The 18,424-nt window shown below is 51.0% G+C and overlaps 2 protein-coding genes across 18 annotated transcripts in view; one reads left to right on the top strand and one right to left on the bottom strand.

Annotated features, from left to right (window-relative positions):
* Positions 1-6,313, bottom strand: part of Git2 (GIT ArfGAP 2) — a 40,883-nt gene extending 34,570 nt beyond the window's left edge. For 6 of the 13 annotated variants that reach the window (XM_006249445.5, XM_063271357.1, XM_006249450.5 and 3 more), the window contains exons 1-3: positions 6,117-6,303; positions 2,415-2,548; positions 196-308 (exon numbers count right to left, since the gene is read on the bottom strand). In XM_006249445.5, the coding sequence (XP_006249507.1) occupies positions 196-308; positions 2,415-2,548; positions 6,117-6,168 (299 nt within the window). In that variant the 5' untranslated portion in view covers positions 6,169-6,303. Of the gene's footprint in view, positions 1-195; positions 309-2,414; positions 2,549-6,116 lie in introns of all 13 variants that reach the window. The other 7 variants (XM_006249447.5, XM_063271361.1, XM_063271354.1 and 4 more) reach the window with 5 other exon arrangements.
* A 1,390-nt stretch (positions 6,314-7,703) lies between these two features.
* Positions 7,704-18,424, top strand: part of Ankrd13a (ankyrin repeat domain 13a) — a 30,132-nt gene continuing 19,411 nt past the window's right edge. Inside the window, exon 1 of one of the 5 annotated variants that reach the window (XM_006249461.3) lies at positions 7,704-8,302. In XM_006249461.3, the coding sequence (XP_006249523.3) occupies positions 7,874-8,302 (429 nt within the window). In that variant the 5' untranslated portion in view covers positions 7,704-7,873. Of the gene's footprint in view, positions 8,303-15,433; positions 15,506-17,648; positions 17,674-17,827; positions 17,847-18,424 lie in introns of those variants that run through there. The other 4 variants (NM_001012148.1, XM_006249462.3, XM_039089611.2 and 1 more) reach the window with 4 other exon arrangements.

Genomic DNA, 18,424 nt, shown 5'->3' with positions numbered 1-18,424 from the left:
CACCTGTCTGGTCACACCTAGACCCCAGCCCTGGTCTCCAAATGGAGAAATGGTCCCCCTGCCTCCCTCTGCCTTCCCAACAGCAAATGCCCCAGGCACAACCCACAGCCCCTGTGAAGGTGATCAGAACAGCCACATTCCTTTCCACAGAGCCACTCGCTGTGAAGAAATAGGAGTTTCAGACATTCCACTCACTGGACTTTATCCTGTGGATTGGCTTTCCGTCTCCCACTCATAACAGAAGCAGGGTCCAGCAAAGAATGCTCCCAGATAGAATTAGCACCATTGCTATACAAGGTCTCAACCATCTAAAAACAAGAAATAGGAAATGATATTTTATTTCCACAGATATTCAAAAAGGATCAGTAACAAAACTGAAAAAACAAGGCTGTATTAAAACCCTCCATGTTTGGTGCTGCTCCACCACTATCCCTGGTTGTACAGTGAGACCGGGCATCAGGCCACCGCTGTCCCTGGTTGTACATGAGACCGGGTACCAGGCTACCGCTGTCCCTGGTTGTACAGTGACACTGAGGTGCTCCACAGGGATGCAGCTTTGCTTGTAGGAGAGCTCAGACCCTGCTCCTGGGCACACACTTGCAAACTGAAGGGAAAGTAACTGGTGACTAGGTTGTCATTCCCTGCCTGATCACATGCTGTTTACCATGTGTGCACCATTTACATAATACTTTTCATTAAATTCACCTATTTAAAATATTTTATTAGTAATAATTATGCTAGTTTCCTTATACATGATTAAATAAAGTAATGCAATAAACATATCTGAGTGCTAAGCTCTCACGCACCCTCTAGACTCGATGCCTTAAGGTCAACCCTAGGGTTTTCAATTATTCATCTCTGGACCACTTGTAAATCCTAAAATTGTAAACACAGACAGACTTGGGCAGGTCATGCTAACCCTCACGAGAGAATGGGCCTTTGGACACTTCTAACAGAACTCTTGTACTTTCGGTTGTGAGCCTACCCTTTAAAGGCCAAGCCATCTCTGCAGTCTGAGTAGAACTTGTAACAAGCATCTCTCATCGTCCATTCCAAACAGGACTTCCAGAGATGCCGGGCTGCTGGTGTAGCTCTCAGGCTTCTTGTCAGTAACTCGAGCCCCTTGCTTTGGTGCCTTGGTTCAAGTGAGTTTAGGGGCTGCTGTGCAGCTGTTACAGATTTAGCGAGATGTGTGCTAAGACAAATACTGCGAAACACCAGGGTCAGTCCTGAGTTCCAGGAGAACTGAAGGCTGTGTATCTCAGATAGAAGTACAAGGAATACGACATCGGATCCCAAACAGACAAGTGTTAGGACCCCTGACAAGCGCTAGGCACGCAATCACGCAATCAAAACATGCTCAACTAGGCCTCTGTCTAACAGCAAGAGCTTTTTAAAAAATTTCAGGGGTTGGGGATTTAGCTCAGTGGTAGAGCGCTTGCCTAGGAAGCGCAAGGCCCTGGGTTCGGTCCCCAGCTCCGAAAAAAAGAACCAAAAAAAAAAAAAAAAATTCAGATGTTTGTTCAAGCAATTTCTGAGGAATCCCAGTCTATGTTTCTATCAAAGTAGAAAAAATATGTTCTAAAAATATGGGCAGGTGCTCAGGAGTTTGCCTGTTAATGAAAAGTTTCTGGATCATTTATTTGAGTTTATAGGAAAGAAAGACTTTTTTTTTTTTCAGAGTTGGGGACCGAACCCAGGGCCTTGTGCTTGCTAGGCAAGCGCTCTACCACTGAGCTAAATCCCCAACCCCGAAAGACTTTTTAAAAATAATCTCTGAGGCCTGCCGAGGAGGTTCAGTGTTAAACCAAGTCCTGGTGGCTCTGGCAGAGGGCCTGGGTCTGAATCCCAGCACCAGTGTGGTGGGACATGAATGTCTGTAACTCCATGTAAAACCTCATGCCCTCTTTTGGCCTCTGTGGGCACATAACCAAACACTTATACATATAAAGAAATAAATCTAAAAAAATTAAAAAATAAAAATGATTTCTGAAGTTGGGCATAGTATACACCTTTAGTCCTAGTACTTAAGCAGCAGAGGCAGGTGGGTATCTTTGAGTTCAAGGCCAGCTAGGGCTACATAGTGAGACTGTCTCAAACAACACACAGCAATTTCTGGTGATAATCTAGAAAGCCAGCAGTGAAGACGCACTAGGAAATGTAAACTTCATACTGACACAGTCTATCCCTAGATCTCTGTATGTGTAACTGGGATTACGTTAGGTGAGCAAGGAGAGAAGAGATGAGGACAGCGCCTTATACTGTCCTCGGAGACGATGGGACAGCCCTTTATTCAACTATAATCAAAGGAAGCTTCCTAAGACGTAGGATGTGTATTAGGCAGTTCTTTAGTTGCTACACAACAATCCCTAAAGCGTAATTTCCCAATTCTGAGAATTCTTCCTGTCACTTACCTGAAGCAGGGTTGGAGGCCATGGTGTGTGTTTAAGATGCCTGACTTGGGAGATGTGGCGCCCTAGGCTCCGATGAACACTGCAGCACTCATCACATATGAGAGTCCCCCTGTTCACTGATGCCCAGGAAGGATCTGGAAAAAGAACAACACCTCAGTGGTAAGGACACCAGTTGGTGGCTGTGCACAGGCATAGCAAAAGATGACTGACGTTTGCTTTTTAAGAAAAACAGAACATGTCTTGTTGTTTGATATGCTCCTTAGATAGGAAGCTGGTGATCCTACCCGCCTTGTGATTACTCTGCTAAGTAGACTGGCAGCCTCACACAGCAGTCACCTTCCTGTGCAGGCCACAGTCTGCAGCCTGGATGTGGGTGTACACCACAGACACGTGCTCTCAGGGAACGCTAGTTAAAGTGGCAGATTGAGGCAGCAGAGGTAGATCACTCCACTGTTTTCCTGCGGTGTTGGAGACTGAGCCTGGGGCCTTGTCCTTACAGGGCAAGCACTCTACCACTGATCACCAGCTGGGTGACCGAGTTGAGCCCCTTTTTGTGACTAACAGAGCTGTGTGACCTGACAGTGGATTATCTGTGTAACAGTAGCTAAGGTAAATTGTGAATTTATTGCTGCCCGAAACAGGAAGTCCAGACCCATGTGCTAACAGAAGCCAGAAGAGAACAGCAGAAGCACCCGGCTGCCGCGCCTGAAGGCAAGCAAGGGTTGTCCGCTCTGCTCAGATGATGCTCTCTGACAGGTCTGCTTTAGATCACCTGCTGGATCCAGTCGTGCAGCTGATCTGAAGAAAGATGCTTCAAACCAACAGACATAAAACAAAAATGAATGGTACTTCTGGTTGAGTACAGTACCTTTTCCCTTTAAAAATCCCACAAAACTTCCGACAACCTGTCATACAAGGAATAATTCACACTGGGTGGGTAGGATGCACATGGGTGAGTAACCCCATCTCATCAGACTCACAGTGGGGTGACACTAGGTGCTACTCTAGCTGCCTGGCATAAGGGTTACATTTTAAATTCTTCAGTGTCTGTAAGAATCTCTGAGATGCATGTAGACATCTTTACCATTTGTAAGTTCATTCCAACCCTTGCAAACCATGTGATGAAAAGTTGTGGGACTTCAATCAGAGAAAACCCTGGGAGCCAGAGCGTGCAGTGGTTAAGAGGGTTGGTTATGGAGACAAACAGTCCATGGTTTGAATCCCAACCCTGCCGTCACATCTTGTGCAATAATCTGACGAGGCAAGCTGCTTCTTTGAGTGTCTTCACTGTGGACCGAAGTGGAATAGTGACACATCTCACAGGAGGGACGATGTAAAGAATAAAAATAAGGGGCTGGGGATTTAGCTCAGTGGTAGAGCGCTTGCCTAGCAAGCACAAGGCCCTGGGTTCGGTCCCCCAAAAAAAGAAAAAAATAAATAAATATAGTGTCTGCCACTGTGGGGCAGGAAAGGTGCATTTTAAATGAACGAGACTCATTAAAAACAAACAAGAAATCAGGGCCCAGAGGGTGTGGCTCTCCTTGCAATTGTGAGGACCTGGCTTTGATCCCTGGCACACAAAGGCAAACAGACATAATCACAGTGGAGTGTGGCTTCTAGAACAAAAACAGGAAAGATTTCACCGTTGGTGCTACCAGGCATTCTAAGGAGCAAGCAAGGGTGGGAGACTCGAGGCTCTTCACGCAGGCATGCACCAGCGCTGCCTTCTGCAGCAAGGCATTAACATTAAGACTGGAAGTGTGGCTTTGATTTTCATTATCAGAGGTCCACAGTTCTCTCGGGGCAAACCAGGCAGAAAAGGACAGCAACGTCTTACCACGAATCACGCAGTGGTCTCCATCAGTCACTTGAGCGCATGGATCAGAAACCCATGGAAAGAACACTGACCGCACACAAAATGAAATTTAAGCTTTTTAATTAGTAAGGTTGGGTGAAGCCCTTCCAGTCTATCTGGAAGGCAGGACTTTTTTTTTTTTCCCAGAGCTGGGGACCGAACCCAGGGCCTTGCGCTTGCTAGGCAAGCACTCTACCCCTGAGCTAAATCCCCAACCCCAAGGCAGGACTTTTTAATCAGGCTCCATGAACACCACAAATGGATTTCAAAAGTATCTGTGCCCCTACTCATCTCATGCAAATGTTGTCCAGGAGAGTTAAGTATTTGAGCAACTTCTGAGAAGGCCTTAGCATGAGGATTTCAAATGAGCCCTAGTCCTACAGGTAACCCTTGGCCTGAGCGGTGCACAAAAGGCAGCACACATTCCTAGTTGGTCCCTAACCCTTCAAGGTAGCTTCATTCTACTCAAAACAGGAAGGAAGTGACTCAAGCCTTTTTAGATTTTTTTCAAGACTTCTAATATGAAAACAACAGAAAAGGTCCTGAAATACCACGAATGGACAAGACAGTGTTCGGCATGCCAAGGGGAGGCCATCCGCCTCTGCCATGTACCATCCCCCTGGAGGAATAAGAAGCACGCTTCCCAAGAGGAAGTTTTAAGTTAGACACACTTGAATCAACACAGGCAAGAAAAGAAGGAAGCGGAACAGACAGCATCGGTTAGCTATGTTAGAAATGATAGTATAAACCTGGCTTTCAAATAAAGCCCCTCTTTTAAAACTGTTCCTGTCTCCCTTTATCTTTCACTTGTAAAGCTGTAGGACCCAGGCCATGAGATAACCAGTACAGGCTACCCCGGAACAACTTAAAACCAATCTCTGCTTCCAAATGACAAGATGGAGAGGAAAAACCAGTTGCAAGCTGCGGATGTTCAATGGCTCAATTAAGACTGTTTACTGAACACTGCTCGCTGCACCAAGAAAGTCATCTGATATTTGACTTCAAACCCGAAAAGTCCAAAGGACCGAAATGAGCACCTAAAGACCTGAATAGAGCACGACCTGTCAGTTGGGTCCCAACTGCAAAGCCAGATCCAATGTTCAAATCCAAGTCCTATCTGCAGTAAGAACAGCTTTGGCACTTCGAAGTCGCGGAGTTTATACCGCCAGCGACAAGTGTGTTAGTTTGGTGCGACTCTGAAGCCAAAACGTCACTAAAGGAACGAACGACAAGGGGTTTTGAACTGAGTTGACATCCTACAAAAGAGATGATCCCCAGGGAACATCCATTGACCACGGTGCACACTGCACTGGCGAGGGTTTCCATGGGGGGTCGGGGGGACCAAAACCGAGGAAATCAAGGTTTGAACAAGAAAAGCCATTAGTCCAAGGTCACACAGAGGCAAAATATGGTGGGAACTCAGACCCTCAAACTTGTTCTCCCGACCTGGGGCTGTCTGTCTCCCAGGAGCGGCCGCCCGGAGTAGGGCGGTCCTCCACCTGGGGCCCGTGGGACGGCGCAGCGGGCGGGAGACCGGGAAGGGGAAACACCTGCAGCCGCGGGCCGCCCGCCTCTGACTCCTGTCCTGTCACTGGCCTTCCGGGGCTGCCTAACCCGTTCCGTCCCCTCCCGTCCCGTCCGGTCCCAGGCCCTCTGCTTCTGCGTTCTGCCGGGCCGCGGGAGGGAGGGAGCCTCGGACCCTGAGGCTGACAGGCCCGGGACGGTCTCGCGCCCCGGCCGCCCGGGGGTCGGCGTGAGTGGGCCGCAGTCAAGCTCCCGCCCGCGGGGACCGCCCCGCCAGGGGTCCCGGCCCGGAGAGCGCGGCGAGCGGGCCCGGCGTCACTCACCAGGCCCGCTGCAGTCGGCGCACACGTCGTTGCTCCGGAGACGCTTCGACATGGCTCCCACCTCACCTGCCGGGAACCCCGCGACGGCAGAGGCGGCGGCTGCGCTTCCGCTCTAACGGGTCCCCGGGCGGCGCTGGCGGCGCCTCTCCCCTCAGCGCCTCGCAGCCCCGGCGCACTGCGCACGCGCGGGGAGACGTCCTGCGGAGCCCCAGCGGGTCATGTGACCGGAAAGGGCACGCTTCCTTATCGCCATCTTGAATGAGGGCAGAGGTCTGCCCAAGCCTCCTGTGACTGTCTCTAGATACTCTCGCAATTGGGATCTTCCATCTGGGAAGTGATTTCTTGTCCCAGGACTGATTAGGACCAGAGGAAGAAGCAAGGCCTTGTGACAAAAACTCTATACATATAATCTCCCAGAGACAACGGTGAAGTTTATGTCCAGAAGAGGCCTCAGAAGTCTAATGTGTTTATCCAACGTGATGGATAGTTGCCATTAGAGCTTTTAGGTACCATCGTTTTTTAAGAAAATATTTATTTATTTATTATTTATTTATTTATTTATTTATTTATTTATTTATTTATTGTATGTGAGTACGCTGCAGCTCACACGAAAAAAGGGTATAGAATCCCAATGGTCATGAGCCACGATGTAGTTGCTGGGAATTGAACTCCGGACCTCTGGAAGAGCAGTTAATGCTCTTAACCTCTGAGCCATCTCTCCAGCCCCTAGGTGCCGTCTTTATGTCACTGTATCCTGTATTAGCTCCATTCACTCTTCAAGGACTCCAGACCCGAGCAGAATGGACGTGGTCAGTTTTCTTGGACAGCCTTCGCACTCATCTGAAGAGATGGGTTGTGTATATAGAGCCAATAAGGAAGAGGGGGTGCTTTGCAGGTTGCACTGGAGGACTTCGTGGCAGCTGTAAACACCTGGGCAGAGACAGCACTTGTTTCTTCGTTGTGACGAGAAGACACAGTGTCTGAAGTCGCAACCCAAAGGATGAATTTTACTTGTGCATACTGTGGACCAACCTGGATACTCCTCTGGGCCACAATCCTAAATCTGAGTGGTTAGCTTAGTGAGGCTGATGCGGGATAAACCTTCACGGCAAGCACTTTGAATTATAGCCGAGTTGGAAATTCAGACAGAACAGCGGTTTTCAACAGGGCGGTTTTCTTCCTCCAGGGGAAAAAACTGCCCGTGTCTGGAGACAGTTTGGGGGATAGTGTGAGTACTGACAGCATGGAACAGGCGAGCGTCCACCCTAACTTACAAAGCATCGGATGACCTCCGCGCACAGAACCCCCCAGTTCAAACACTGCAAAGTTTAAAAGCCCAGAGACACAACTACCCCGATAGTGAGGGTATCTGGTGTCACTTATCCGGGGTCCAGATCTCCTGTGAACACGATTTCACGCTGCCCACTTCCAAAATGGTTTCCGACCAATCGCGGAAGGCGGCGGCTGAGGGAGGCTCCAGTCCGATGGTTTGGTCCAGGCCTGCGCGTGCACCCCCGGGCGGCAGAGCCGATGGAAGAGGCCCGATTGTGGAGCGCACCACTGGAGAAGGCCGGGCAGGGGACGAGAGTCGGAGGGCGCGCACAGTGGGTTTTGTGCGTGGAGATCTCGGGCTTCCCAAGGGTCCCGCAGTTCCACAGAACGGTGGTGGTCGTGTGTCCAGGCGTGGGGGCTTGGTGGGGCGACATGGAGCGGGACTCGGTCCGTTCAGGAAGTCAGGTCCCCCTCCGCGGAGCGTGATGGAACGCCTCGCGTACTTCCCTGTTCGGGGCGGTTCGGCCGGCAGCAGTCGGTTCGCTAGCTGTCAGCGCGGGCGCGAGCGCGCGGGGCGCGGGGTGGGCGCGGCCGAGCGGGTCCCCGAGCCGGTCCCCAGCCCGGCCCGCGACCCCGGGCCTCCCGCGCCGCCCGCTCCGGACTCGGAGGCCCTTGTCGTCCGCTGCGCCCGGCACTTGGCCGCTCGCCGCTCTCCTCCCCTCGCTCTCCGTCCGGTCGGGCGGGCCCCCGAGACCCCGTCGGGTGGGTCCAGGTTGGTGGCAGGCGGGCGGTCAGGCCTGGGTGGCGACCTCCTCGCCATGTCCTCGGCCCGCGACACCAGCAGCCGCTTCCCGCTGCACCTTCTGGTCTGGAACAACGACTACCGGCAGCTGGAGAAGGAGCTGCGGGACCAGGTGAGGTGCGCGGCGCGGAGTCAGAGTCGGTTCGACTCCCGAGTCCCGGGATCTATCAAGCGCTCACCGTAGACCGGGCCCGGTGCCTTGGGCTTTTGGTCCACTCTCCCCTTTCTGATATCACTAGGAATGAGTGCTTAGTATTCCGCTTGACCGGGAAGGAAATTGAGACCCCAGAGCCTACTTGCCTTGCGCAAGGCGCAAGGCCACCGAGCTAATGAGAACCACGTCGGGATCTTTTATCTCAGGCCGGCTGGCCCGGGAATTCACCTTTAAGCTTTATGGCCTCGAAGACGGAAGAGCGACACACACACACACACACACACACACACACACACACACACACACACACACCCCTTACTCGAAGACGGAAGAGCGACACACACACACACACACACACACACACACACACCCCTTACTCCACCCGCCCTGGTGCTGGGGAAGAGCTTGGTTGGGTTCCGTGGACCGGTTCTAACTCCTGTGACCTTGGGCAAAGCAGTTATGTTCCGGGGCCCACTTTTCCTTACCCATAGGATAAGGGTGTAGGCAGTGATGACGGAAAGCCCAGTCCCTGTCTAAATTGATGGGGCTGGGACGGGGCCTAGGAATCAGTGCTTTTAACGAGCTCCCCAGGGTAGTTGGTTTAAGTGTGAGAGTCTCTGCTGCTCAGTCCTTAGGACCCCCCTGTTCTGAAGTACTTTGGATTTTTGTTGTTGTTGTTGTTTTTAATATTGCCATCTTTCTAAATCAGCGGTTCTGAATATTTGGCAGTGCAAGGAGAAGTTTGGGGCTGTTGTGACATGAGAGGTGGGTACTGTTGGCATGGAGTTGGGTGGAGGCCAGGGACCCCGCTGTGCCCTACAGTGTAAAAGGCAGCCACCCACCCGCAACAGAGTGTTACCGGACTCCAAATGTTAGTAGAGCCTTGGTTGAGAATCTTGGTGTTATATTATTTCGTTTGTTTGGGTTTCTTGGTTTTTCTCTGTTTTTGCTGCAGACAGGGTCTCACTGTGTAACCCCTGCTTAGCCTGGAGTTCACTGTGTAGCCCAGGCTGGCCCCAAACCTGGGTGAGGAGTGGCCTGCTGAAGGCTGAGCCACCTGGATGGAGACTCCTGGCATTAAGGGCGCTGCAGTCATTTCATTAGGTATGGGGTGTCTGGGTTGCTCTCTAACCTGTAGCAAATGAGATAAGGATTTGTAATTACTCCCGAAATCCACCACAATTGTTACTGTAGGCTTCATTCATGTTAGCCTGTGTGTCAGAGGCTTGCTTTTGAATGACTTACCGCTGACTAGTAACTGTTGCGAACCCTTGGTTCTTTTGATTGGTAAACATTGCCTTGCTGCTGTTGGAACAGTTCTACTCGGCCTTGGTTTATAGCTTGCCATATGTATTTTTAGTTGGATGGGCACCATGGGAAGTCAAAAGTCACATTTTAAAAATAAGGATTCCATGGCGGGCATGTCGGCGTACATCAGCAACCCAAATCGCCCAGGAAGTTGAAGCGGGAAGATCTGGAGTTGGAGGCTAGCCTGGGCAACTTGGTGAGGGCCTGTCTGAAAATAAATAAGAAAGGGTGAGACAGCCTGTGGGGCCCGAACACTTTTCTGTTGTGTGGGAGGCCCTGGGTTTCATCCTCAGGTATGTGGGGGATGGGGGTGGGGTCCAGACAGGGCAAGGTTCTGTAAGAGTCATTGTTCTTAATTAGATGACAGGGTAACTACTTAGGATTTAAAGAGATATGACACATGCCCCCAGAGAGGATGATTCACTGCCTGCTATCCCAGTATACCTGCTGATCTAACTCTCACACAGCTCAGAGGCCTTCTCTAGAATCTAAGCTCTTACACCCATCCACAAGCCCCATTCCGGACACTTCAAGAAGTAACCAGTTTTGACTAGATGTGGTGGCCCCCGTCCTGGAGGCCGGGGCAGGAGAATGACAAGTTCAAGGCCAGTCTGGGCAAGTGTGACTCTGTCTCAAAATAAAAATATAAAAAATGCAGAAAAGGACTTGAAGCACCTACAGCTCAGGGTTAGAACATGGAAGGGTTCCGGGCTCCGGGTCGTTCTGCTGAGGACAGTGGTTCGAAGCTCACACACTGTTGAAAGTACAGAGAGTCATGTCACGAGATTAAATCCCATGTGATAGAAAGATTCGTTATCACACCTCGGACTTCAGGCCGGAGTTCTGAAAGCAGCTTTCTCCTCACTGAGGAGGGAGAGCTGTCTGCAAAAGTAAGAGACAGGTCTTGGTCACGATCTCAGCAGTGGCCGAGTCACCGTTTCCTGAAAAGAAAAAAAAAGTGATAAAGGCATGGAAGATCTGTTTTGACCATGTCAGACCTTAAGAGCATTTGTAATTAAAGTTTGGGAACTAAAATCTTTTATTTTTGTTTTGAGACGGCGTTGCCGTGTAAATCTAGGTGGCCTGCAAGTCATCTGTGTAGCCCCGGCTGGCCTCAAACCCTCTCAGTAGTCTCCCTCCTCAGCCTCCCCTGTCCTGGGGGTCATAGGCTTGGCAGGGTTTGGGAATTAAAAAGTCTTGCTGTAGATTCGATGGGAGAAAACTTAAGGTCATTGCTGTCCTTGACTTCAAGGCTGAGAGAGAATGCTCATGTACTTGCCGGTTCTTTGGTCCTCTCGGTTTTGAGGCTGTCCTAATTTAACACAATGGGTCCCTTGACGGTGTAGCACTTGTGTCTAGGGAGGAGACCTTAACACGGACATCTTGACGGTCATAACCATGCAATTGGACTTCAGCAGGGGGCAGAGCAGCTGTGTAGGGCTCCTCTGCTGTCACTGTTAGGAAGCTCTTCACTATGTTGAATAAGGGACATCTTGGATTTCATTTGTATGAGTCCCTCTAAGTTATGGTCTGGGGTCAAGATAATCGGTATTGCTGGAATGTCTTTAAGAAGCACAGCAGGAAGCCTGTGTTCACCCAGATTCCCTATTGGCTAGGAAGAAAACACCTTCCTCTTTGACCAGGAGGCAGCTGGGTGTAACGGCTGGCACTAGTACTAAGTTGTGTGTTTGAGCTTGCGACTTACCCTTGTTGAATGATCACCGTGAATGTGGGTGGCCTGGGACTTGGCTGTGCAGTCTAGGCCAGGTGTGAACTCAAGGCTGTCTTCCCACCGCTGTCAGTCTTCTGAGTGCAGGACTTAAAGACAGTGTGCCAGCGTCTGCCAAATATTTCTTCTCAAGACATCTTAGGTGTGGTTTTTGTTTGCGTTTTAGATTTAAATTGTATGTGTGCGCGCGTGCGTGTGCGTGCACGCATGGGTTGGTGTGTGTCCCCTCTCATGGGTCTCTGAAATCTTTGATTTAGTTCTGCCATCCCTTTGAGGTAGGTCATTGTGATTCCCTCCCAATCTGGAGACCTGAGGAGCAGCTGGCTGTTGTGCTCAACTGGCTCCTGAGCCGTAGTTTGAAGCTGGAGAGGAGAGTTCTGCTCTGTCTGAATCTTGTCTCTTTCTTTCCCTCTCTCATGTCCCCTCCCCTCCCCTCTCTGGAGAGAACGACAAATAGAAGAGAGATAAAAAGCAAAATTTTGCATTTTATTTTTTCTTGGTGTGGTGTGTGTGTGCATGCGTGCTTGCCTGTGAGGGTTCAGGGGAGGGCAGCGGTTGATGTTGGGGTGTCTTCCTCAGTCATTTCTCTACCTTATGTTTTGAGACCAGGTTTATCACTGAGCCGTGAGCTCATGCTTCCCACCAGAGGGGCTGGCCATTGCACCCCCGTAATGCTCCTGTCTCTGTGTCCCTAGTGCTGGGGTGGCAGGTGTGTGTCATGCCTGGCTTTTACGTGGACACTAGCGGGTGAGTACACAGTCGCTGTCTTCAGACACACCAGAAGAGGGCATCGGATCCCATCACAGATGGTTGTGAGCCACCGTGTGGTTACTGGGATTTGAACTCAGGACCTCTGAAAGAGTAGTCAGTGCTCTTAACCTCTGAGCCATCTTTCCAGCCCATAAGCACTTTCTTTACACACTAAGGCCTTCCCAGCCCCTGCTGTGTGTGTGTGTGTGTGTGTGTGTGTGTGTGTGTGTGTGTGTGCGCGCACACGCGCACATGTGCGTACATTTTGTTTTGTTTGTTTGGGTTTTTTTTTGTTTGGTTGGTTTTAGATGTTTCAAGGTGCAGCCCCTGCTGCCCTCTGCAGGAGTGCATCCCTGTACCTGGCTAGGAATTAAAATCTTCAGCCAACTGGCCCAGGCTGGCCTCAGACCTGTCTTCTTAGCCCCTGCCCATCCTTCAGGGATCTTGCCTCTACTCAGGGGAGCTAAGGACCGCAGTAGATGGAGCTTCTGACCCATAGCAAATGCCACCAAGCAGCACGAGCAGCGCGAGCGACCCTGAACCCAGGGATTTAGCTGTTTTATTCCTGTCCCAGTTTTTCTACAGGAGTTGGGAGTTGGCTACAAAATTAAAAACAAAAGAGTCCCCATCATCTCAACAGTAAAGCCGCCGTCGGCCTTGCTGTGTGAGCCCACGCCGCGGCCCCCTCAGCTGTCCCATCTCATGAGTGGGACTTGGAGCCGGCACACTAGCTAGCATTCTGTTTTGTCTCCAGTGCCTGATACATGCAGCACAGGAAGAGCTGAGTTTATCCAGACCACGACACTAAAACCTTGTCAGCTTCCAGTGTGGCCAGGAGCCGGCATTGGTGTAACTTGGCCGACTGTGGGAGTGTTTCAGTCACTTACTGGAGTGCCTCTTAACCCACGACTCTGATGTTCAGTGGGGCTTTGAAGTTGAAGGTGTCTGTGTTCCAGTTGTCATCTGGCCAACTCCACTTGGCCTCGCACGGATGCTGGGAGTGAATGAGCTCTTACAGAAATGAAGGCAACGGGGCGGTAGCGGCCTGACTGAGCATGAGGAGTGCTGGGACTGGTGGAGGGTGGCAGGCAGGGAGCACTGGGATTGGTGGAGGGTGGCAGGCAGGGAGCACTGGGATTGGTGGAGGGTGGCAGGCAGGAAGCACTGGGATCGGTGGAGGGTGGCAGGCAGGGAGCACTGAGATCAGTGGGGGTGGCAGGCAGGAAGCACTGGGATCAGTGAGGATGGCAGGCAGGGAGCACTGGGATCTGTGGGGATGGCAGGCAGAGAGCACTGGGACCAGTAGAGGGTGACAGACAGTGCACTTTCAGTGCAAGCACAGCAGCCAGGAAGGGGAGAGATCATTCCACAATGCAGGATCCCCTAATGTTGTTGGAAGCTCGTGGCGGTCTCTGGTGAGGTCTCTGGGCACACCTTCTAGTCGGTGCCCTTTGCCTGTAGTGAGCCATCAGGATGAAGCCCCTGGAGGCTTTCTGGTGCCCCTCCTTGGTCATCAGGAACTCAAGCTCACAAAGCACCACCTAGGATACCTTTTTCTATCTGACCTCAGGTAGAAGCCCCAGTCCCAGAGGCCCAGGTCGGCCTGAGAGAGGAAGAGAGAAGACAGTGGGTGTCTCCCCCCTTCTACTGGGGGCCTCAGAGATAGTGATTACCGTGTGTTAGGGCCTTGAGAACTCATGGGAGCTAGTGAGGAAGCTGGAACCCACACCTAGGTTGTCTGTAGCCTGCCCTCAAAGGGCAGCCATTCGCTGCCTCCAGAAGATGGCAGGGTGGTTGGTAAAGAAGGCCTTTGTGCAAGAAGGGTGGAATCAGCCAGCACGATCTCATTCCTTGACTTCATTGGAGACTCAAAGGGGAAGAGGGACTTTTAATGTGATCCGGCTCGTGGTTGAGGAATCAAGAGTCAGATAGGAAGGCTCAGGGTTTGTTGAACTCTGAGAGCCCATGCTTTCTGCGCTGTATTAGCTGGCAGCGCTAAGCCCGAGTGCAATTCATGGAGCTGTGCAAACCTCTCAGGAAGAGTGACAACTCTGAACCTGCACGGCGTGGGCGGATGCTCACCGAGGCAGCAAGTGCCACCAGGAGAGCTGGGGGTTGGGGGAGGTGGCTACAGAGCTCACTTTTTACAGGGGAGCAAACCCAAGCTCCAGAGAATTGAAGGAACATGCCAAGCCATAAAAACAGTTTATAGATGGTGTGTTGGTCTTATGTGCTGCAGATAAACACACACAGTTTCCCCAACATCTTCACCGACACAAACTTCACGCACTGTAAGTCTCCCCGCAGTGGTTTGAATGAGTGGAGTTTGAGCAGATGGTTCCAAGCTCGTGGTGTTTGGAGTAGGGGGGTAGGTGGTGCATCCTTGATGGAGGAAGTACGTCATTGGGGGCGGGCTTTGAGGTTGTCCCACTCCTGCTCAGTGTTCCTCAGTGGGGCGTGAGCTTACAGCTTCCTGCCGGCTAGAGTGGACCGTAACCCGCGGGCACCGTGAGCCAAGTAAACCCGCTCGTTGCAGCTGCAGTTCTGTTTTTTTCACAGCAACAGAAAGTAGCTAAGACACTCTCTCCATTTAAAGTGGCCTAGCCAAGGTGTCAGTATGTCCACTGTCAGTTCCAGGCGTTTCCATCACCCTAACAAGAGCCTCATCCCATTACCCCCCTCTCCTCATCCCCATCATCTGAAGACTCCCACCTGCCAAATGCCACACGTCACCTCTGCCACCAAACAGTGGCTTGGTCTGTTGGTCTCAACTTAGCTATTTCTGGCAAAATGCAAAGCTTGGGTTTTGTTCTTAACCTGTTAACACTTGAAATTCTAAAAGGAAAAAAAAAGCATTTAAATTATTCTTAAACATGATAAATAAAGGAAATCATACACTCTTAGCATCCGCTTCTCCCTTCTCCCAGGCCCTCTGGTCTGGGGCAGCTCGTGTGTTCTGCCTTGGTAGACCTGTCAGGTCTGGAAAGGCCACATAAATCGATTCATAGAGCGGGGCCTATTCTGTCTAGCGTCCTGCTTTAGAGATTGGTCTACGCTATAGCACCTATCAGTTCTCCCTTTTAATGAAGGTCATTTTTATATAAGGTTGACGGTGGAAACCTGGTGTGCAAGGTACTAAATGGTAAGCTTCTGCATGGAAACACTGTTATCTTGTTCACTTATTCCTAATTCTCAGAATAGTTGCACTTTTTTCCTTTTGTTTTGAGACACAGTTTCTCTGTGTATCCCCAGACATCCTGGAACTCACTGTGTACAGGCTGGCCTCGCCTGCCTCTGCCTCCCGAGTGCGGGGACTCATGAGTTTGGGAGTGGATTCCTTAGGCTGTTCTGTGTCTGTGATCCTGCACACATCTGTAAGTAGAGGTGCTTTCACTCGTGTGTAATCTTGTGTCTTTCCGTATGAGTGTGTTCCATGTGAGTGCACATGCTCAGAAAGACCAGATACCCTGGACCGAGAGCTAGGGTGGCTGTGAGCTGTTTTACGGACCCAGGTCCCTTTTCTTGCCAGGGTACTGAGGCATCTGTGGGCGCACGCAGTAAGCATGTTCAGTTCGGAGCCTTCTGCTTCCTTGGTTTGAAAGTTCCTTGTCTCCTCTCTCACCTTTATTCCCCCAGTTTTCAGTCACACTGTCACCGTCATGTAGGAGAAAGGGAGGCAGGGTGAGCTCCGAGGAACCCTCAGCAGCCGTGCAAAATGTGGTGCCCGTGTGTCTTTCTGTCAGAGCAGAAAGCTGACAACAGAGTGAGCTGGGGCTTTGCTTGTGCATCGGTCTAAGGATTGGTTGCCCGGGAGGCTGAGTGTTGGCTGCAGCCTCGGTGGGTGCTTCTTTGTTTCTGGGTGCGGATCGAGTGGCTGCCTTCCTACGGTAAATTCAATAAACGCTGTGGAGACAATCCGGTACAGCTCGCAGTGTGCGGATCCTGCACCTCTCACTTAGACTGAGCGTAAGGACTTAGTTTATGTAATGGAGGGAGGGAAGGTAATGTGCCTGCTGATTACTCCTTTACTGTTAGCTTCACCCGTGTTCCTAGTTCACAAGTTCAAAACCCTGCTACTTTTAGGAAACCAATCATTTAACGCATGTTTGAGAACAGGATGGCAGAAGAAATCGAATACTTAATACTTGAATATTTTTCTGTTCTCGATCTCTTTGGTACAGTGGACTAGCCATACCCTTAAAGTCTAAGGAACCTCGGGAGGTAACATGGAGACAGGATAGTAGGGTTGTCTCCCCTACTCAAGACCTTCCTTTATGTCAACTTGACCTAACCTAGATTCAACTGGATTCTAGGGATTGTCTTAATTGGTCTAGTTGATATGGGAAGGCTCAGCCCACTGTGGGTGGCTCCATTCCCTACGAAGTGGGTTCTGAACTGTGTTAAGAGTAGAGAAATCAAGCTGAGAGCAGGCAGGTGAGCTCACACATACATGGTTTTCTCTGGCCTTCACTGCGGATGTGACGTGACCAGCAGTCTCAAACTCCCGCCTTTTATGATTTACCCAAAGCAATGGGTAGTACCCTGGAGTTGTGAGCCAAATAGACTTCCTCCTCCTCTGCCAAGCTGCTTGTTCATCAGGGTATTTTATCACAGCAATAGAAGCAAAGCTACAGCGTCACCGATGATTAGCCACAGCCTGCACCTACCAAGTGGGAAATTCCGGAGAGAACTCATTTTCGTTCTCAGTCGTGTGTTGCTCCAAATAGGGTAGATCTGTCCTGCTGGTGACATGAGCCGCCCTTGTCCAGCAAGCCCACACTGTGCGCTGCTTTCTGTCAGTCACTGAGCAACCACTGTGTGTATCAGATCTGCGTGTGGGGTACACCACCACAGTATCTGAGTTTACCTCACGTCCCCAAAGTACAAGGTGATATTGGCAGCTGGGGCGTGCCAAAGGGGAAGCTAACGTTAGTCCTTCCAGTGCAAACATGAAAAGGCTTAATTAATTTGCTCTCTAGACAGAGTGTCACTATGTAGCCTTGGCTGTCCCGGAAATTGCCACGTAGATCAGGCTGGCCTTAAACTCACAGAGATTCATATGCCCCTGCCTTCAGGGTGCTGGGATTAAAGGTACGGGCTGCCCTGCTAGGTGACAGTTCTTGATCTAACTGTATGAGTGTACGTGTAGGAAAGGCATGGTATATTTATGAGCTTCAGAACTTAGCTTCAGGCTCTCACAAGGATTCCTGGGACCTAGGGGAAGGGGTGCCCTATTTTAGCAGTGGGGGGAGTGCTGGGCCCGGGGCTGGCCCGGGAGCCTCATGGGCAGCAGGCACACACCGCTGCCTCCGCCTTTTCCTCGATAACAGTTCTTATCTGTGCCATGCATAGCTGTAATACAGTTTTAGCAGAGTGGGAGGTTGCGTAACTGTCAGATCGTGGCCGTTAACCCTCAGTCCGGCTCTGCTTCCTTCCTCGGGCCTGTGAGGTGATTGTTTGGAGACCATGGCTTATACCCAAACAGCTCAAACCTCCAGGCAAAGGACCTTTCTCTCCCAGGCACCATTTGGCGTTTAGGAAGGTTCGTGCTCACTGTGTCCTTGGAAGAACTTGCAGAGCTGTGCAGAACAGGCAGCGCCAGGACGTCGGCACACCAGACTGTGACACTCGGCCCTGGAGAGCCAAGGGGAAGAGGGAGGACTCTGAGAGCAAGCTAGGAGAGGGGACTGCAGGCCCAGTGTACGCTGGGAAACGGTGTGTGAGTCCACTCCGATTTCTGAACACACGTGTCCACAGGCGTGTCTGACAGGTCTCACTCCTGGTCAGGGAGGCCTGCAGCTGCTATGCGCTGGGCTTCTCCTGGGCATTTGGAGATCAGCACACACTTGTAGCAAGTCCAGCGGGAGAATGCTGCCTTACCCTGGCCTAAGTCATCCTCTGAGCCATCGACCTTTCTGAGTGTGGGTGCTGAGCTGAGCTTGAGAAGTCCCCGGCATCTGTGGCTCGGGGCAGTTGCACCAGGAAAGCTCCTGGCCTTTTTAGGCTTCATCTTTGAATGCTGTTGGGGGCTTACGGGTTGGCACTGGAGGCCATGAGGCCTGCAGTCTTGTCTGTTTATTAGGTGCGTAACTTTATAGAAAAAGGAGCACTGTTTAGAAAGTTAACTAAAGGGGCTGGGGATTTAGCTCAGTGGTAGAGCGCTTACCTAGGAAGCGCAAGACCCTGGGTTCGGTCCCCAGCTCCGAAAAAAAGAACCAAAAAAAAAAAAAGAAAGTTAACTAAAAGAAAGAAGGAACTTGGACACTGCGACGGCGACGACCCCTGAAAACCAG

Source organism: Rattus norvegicus, chromosome 12, assembly GCF_036323735.1.
Source record: "Rattus norvegicus strain BN/NHsdMcwi chromosome 12, GRCr8, whole genome shotgun sequence".
NCBI classification, from domain to species: Eukaryota; Metazoa; Chordata; class Mammalia; order Rodentia; family Muridae; genus Rattus; species Rattus norvegicus.
This window is presented reverse-complemented; position numbering and strand designations above follow the sequence as displayed.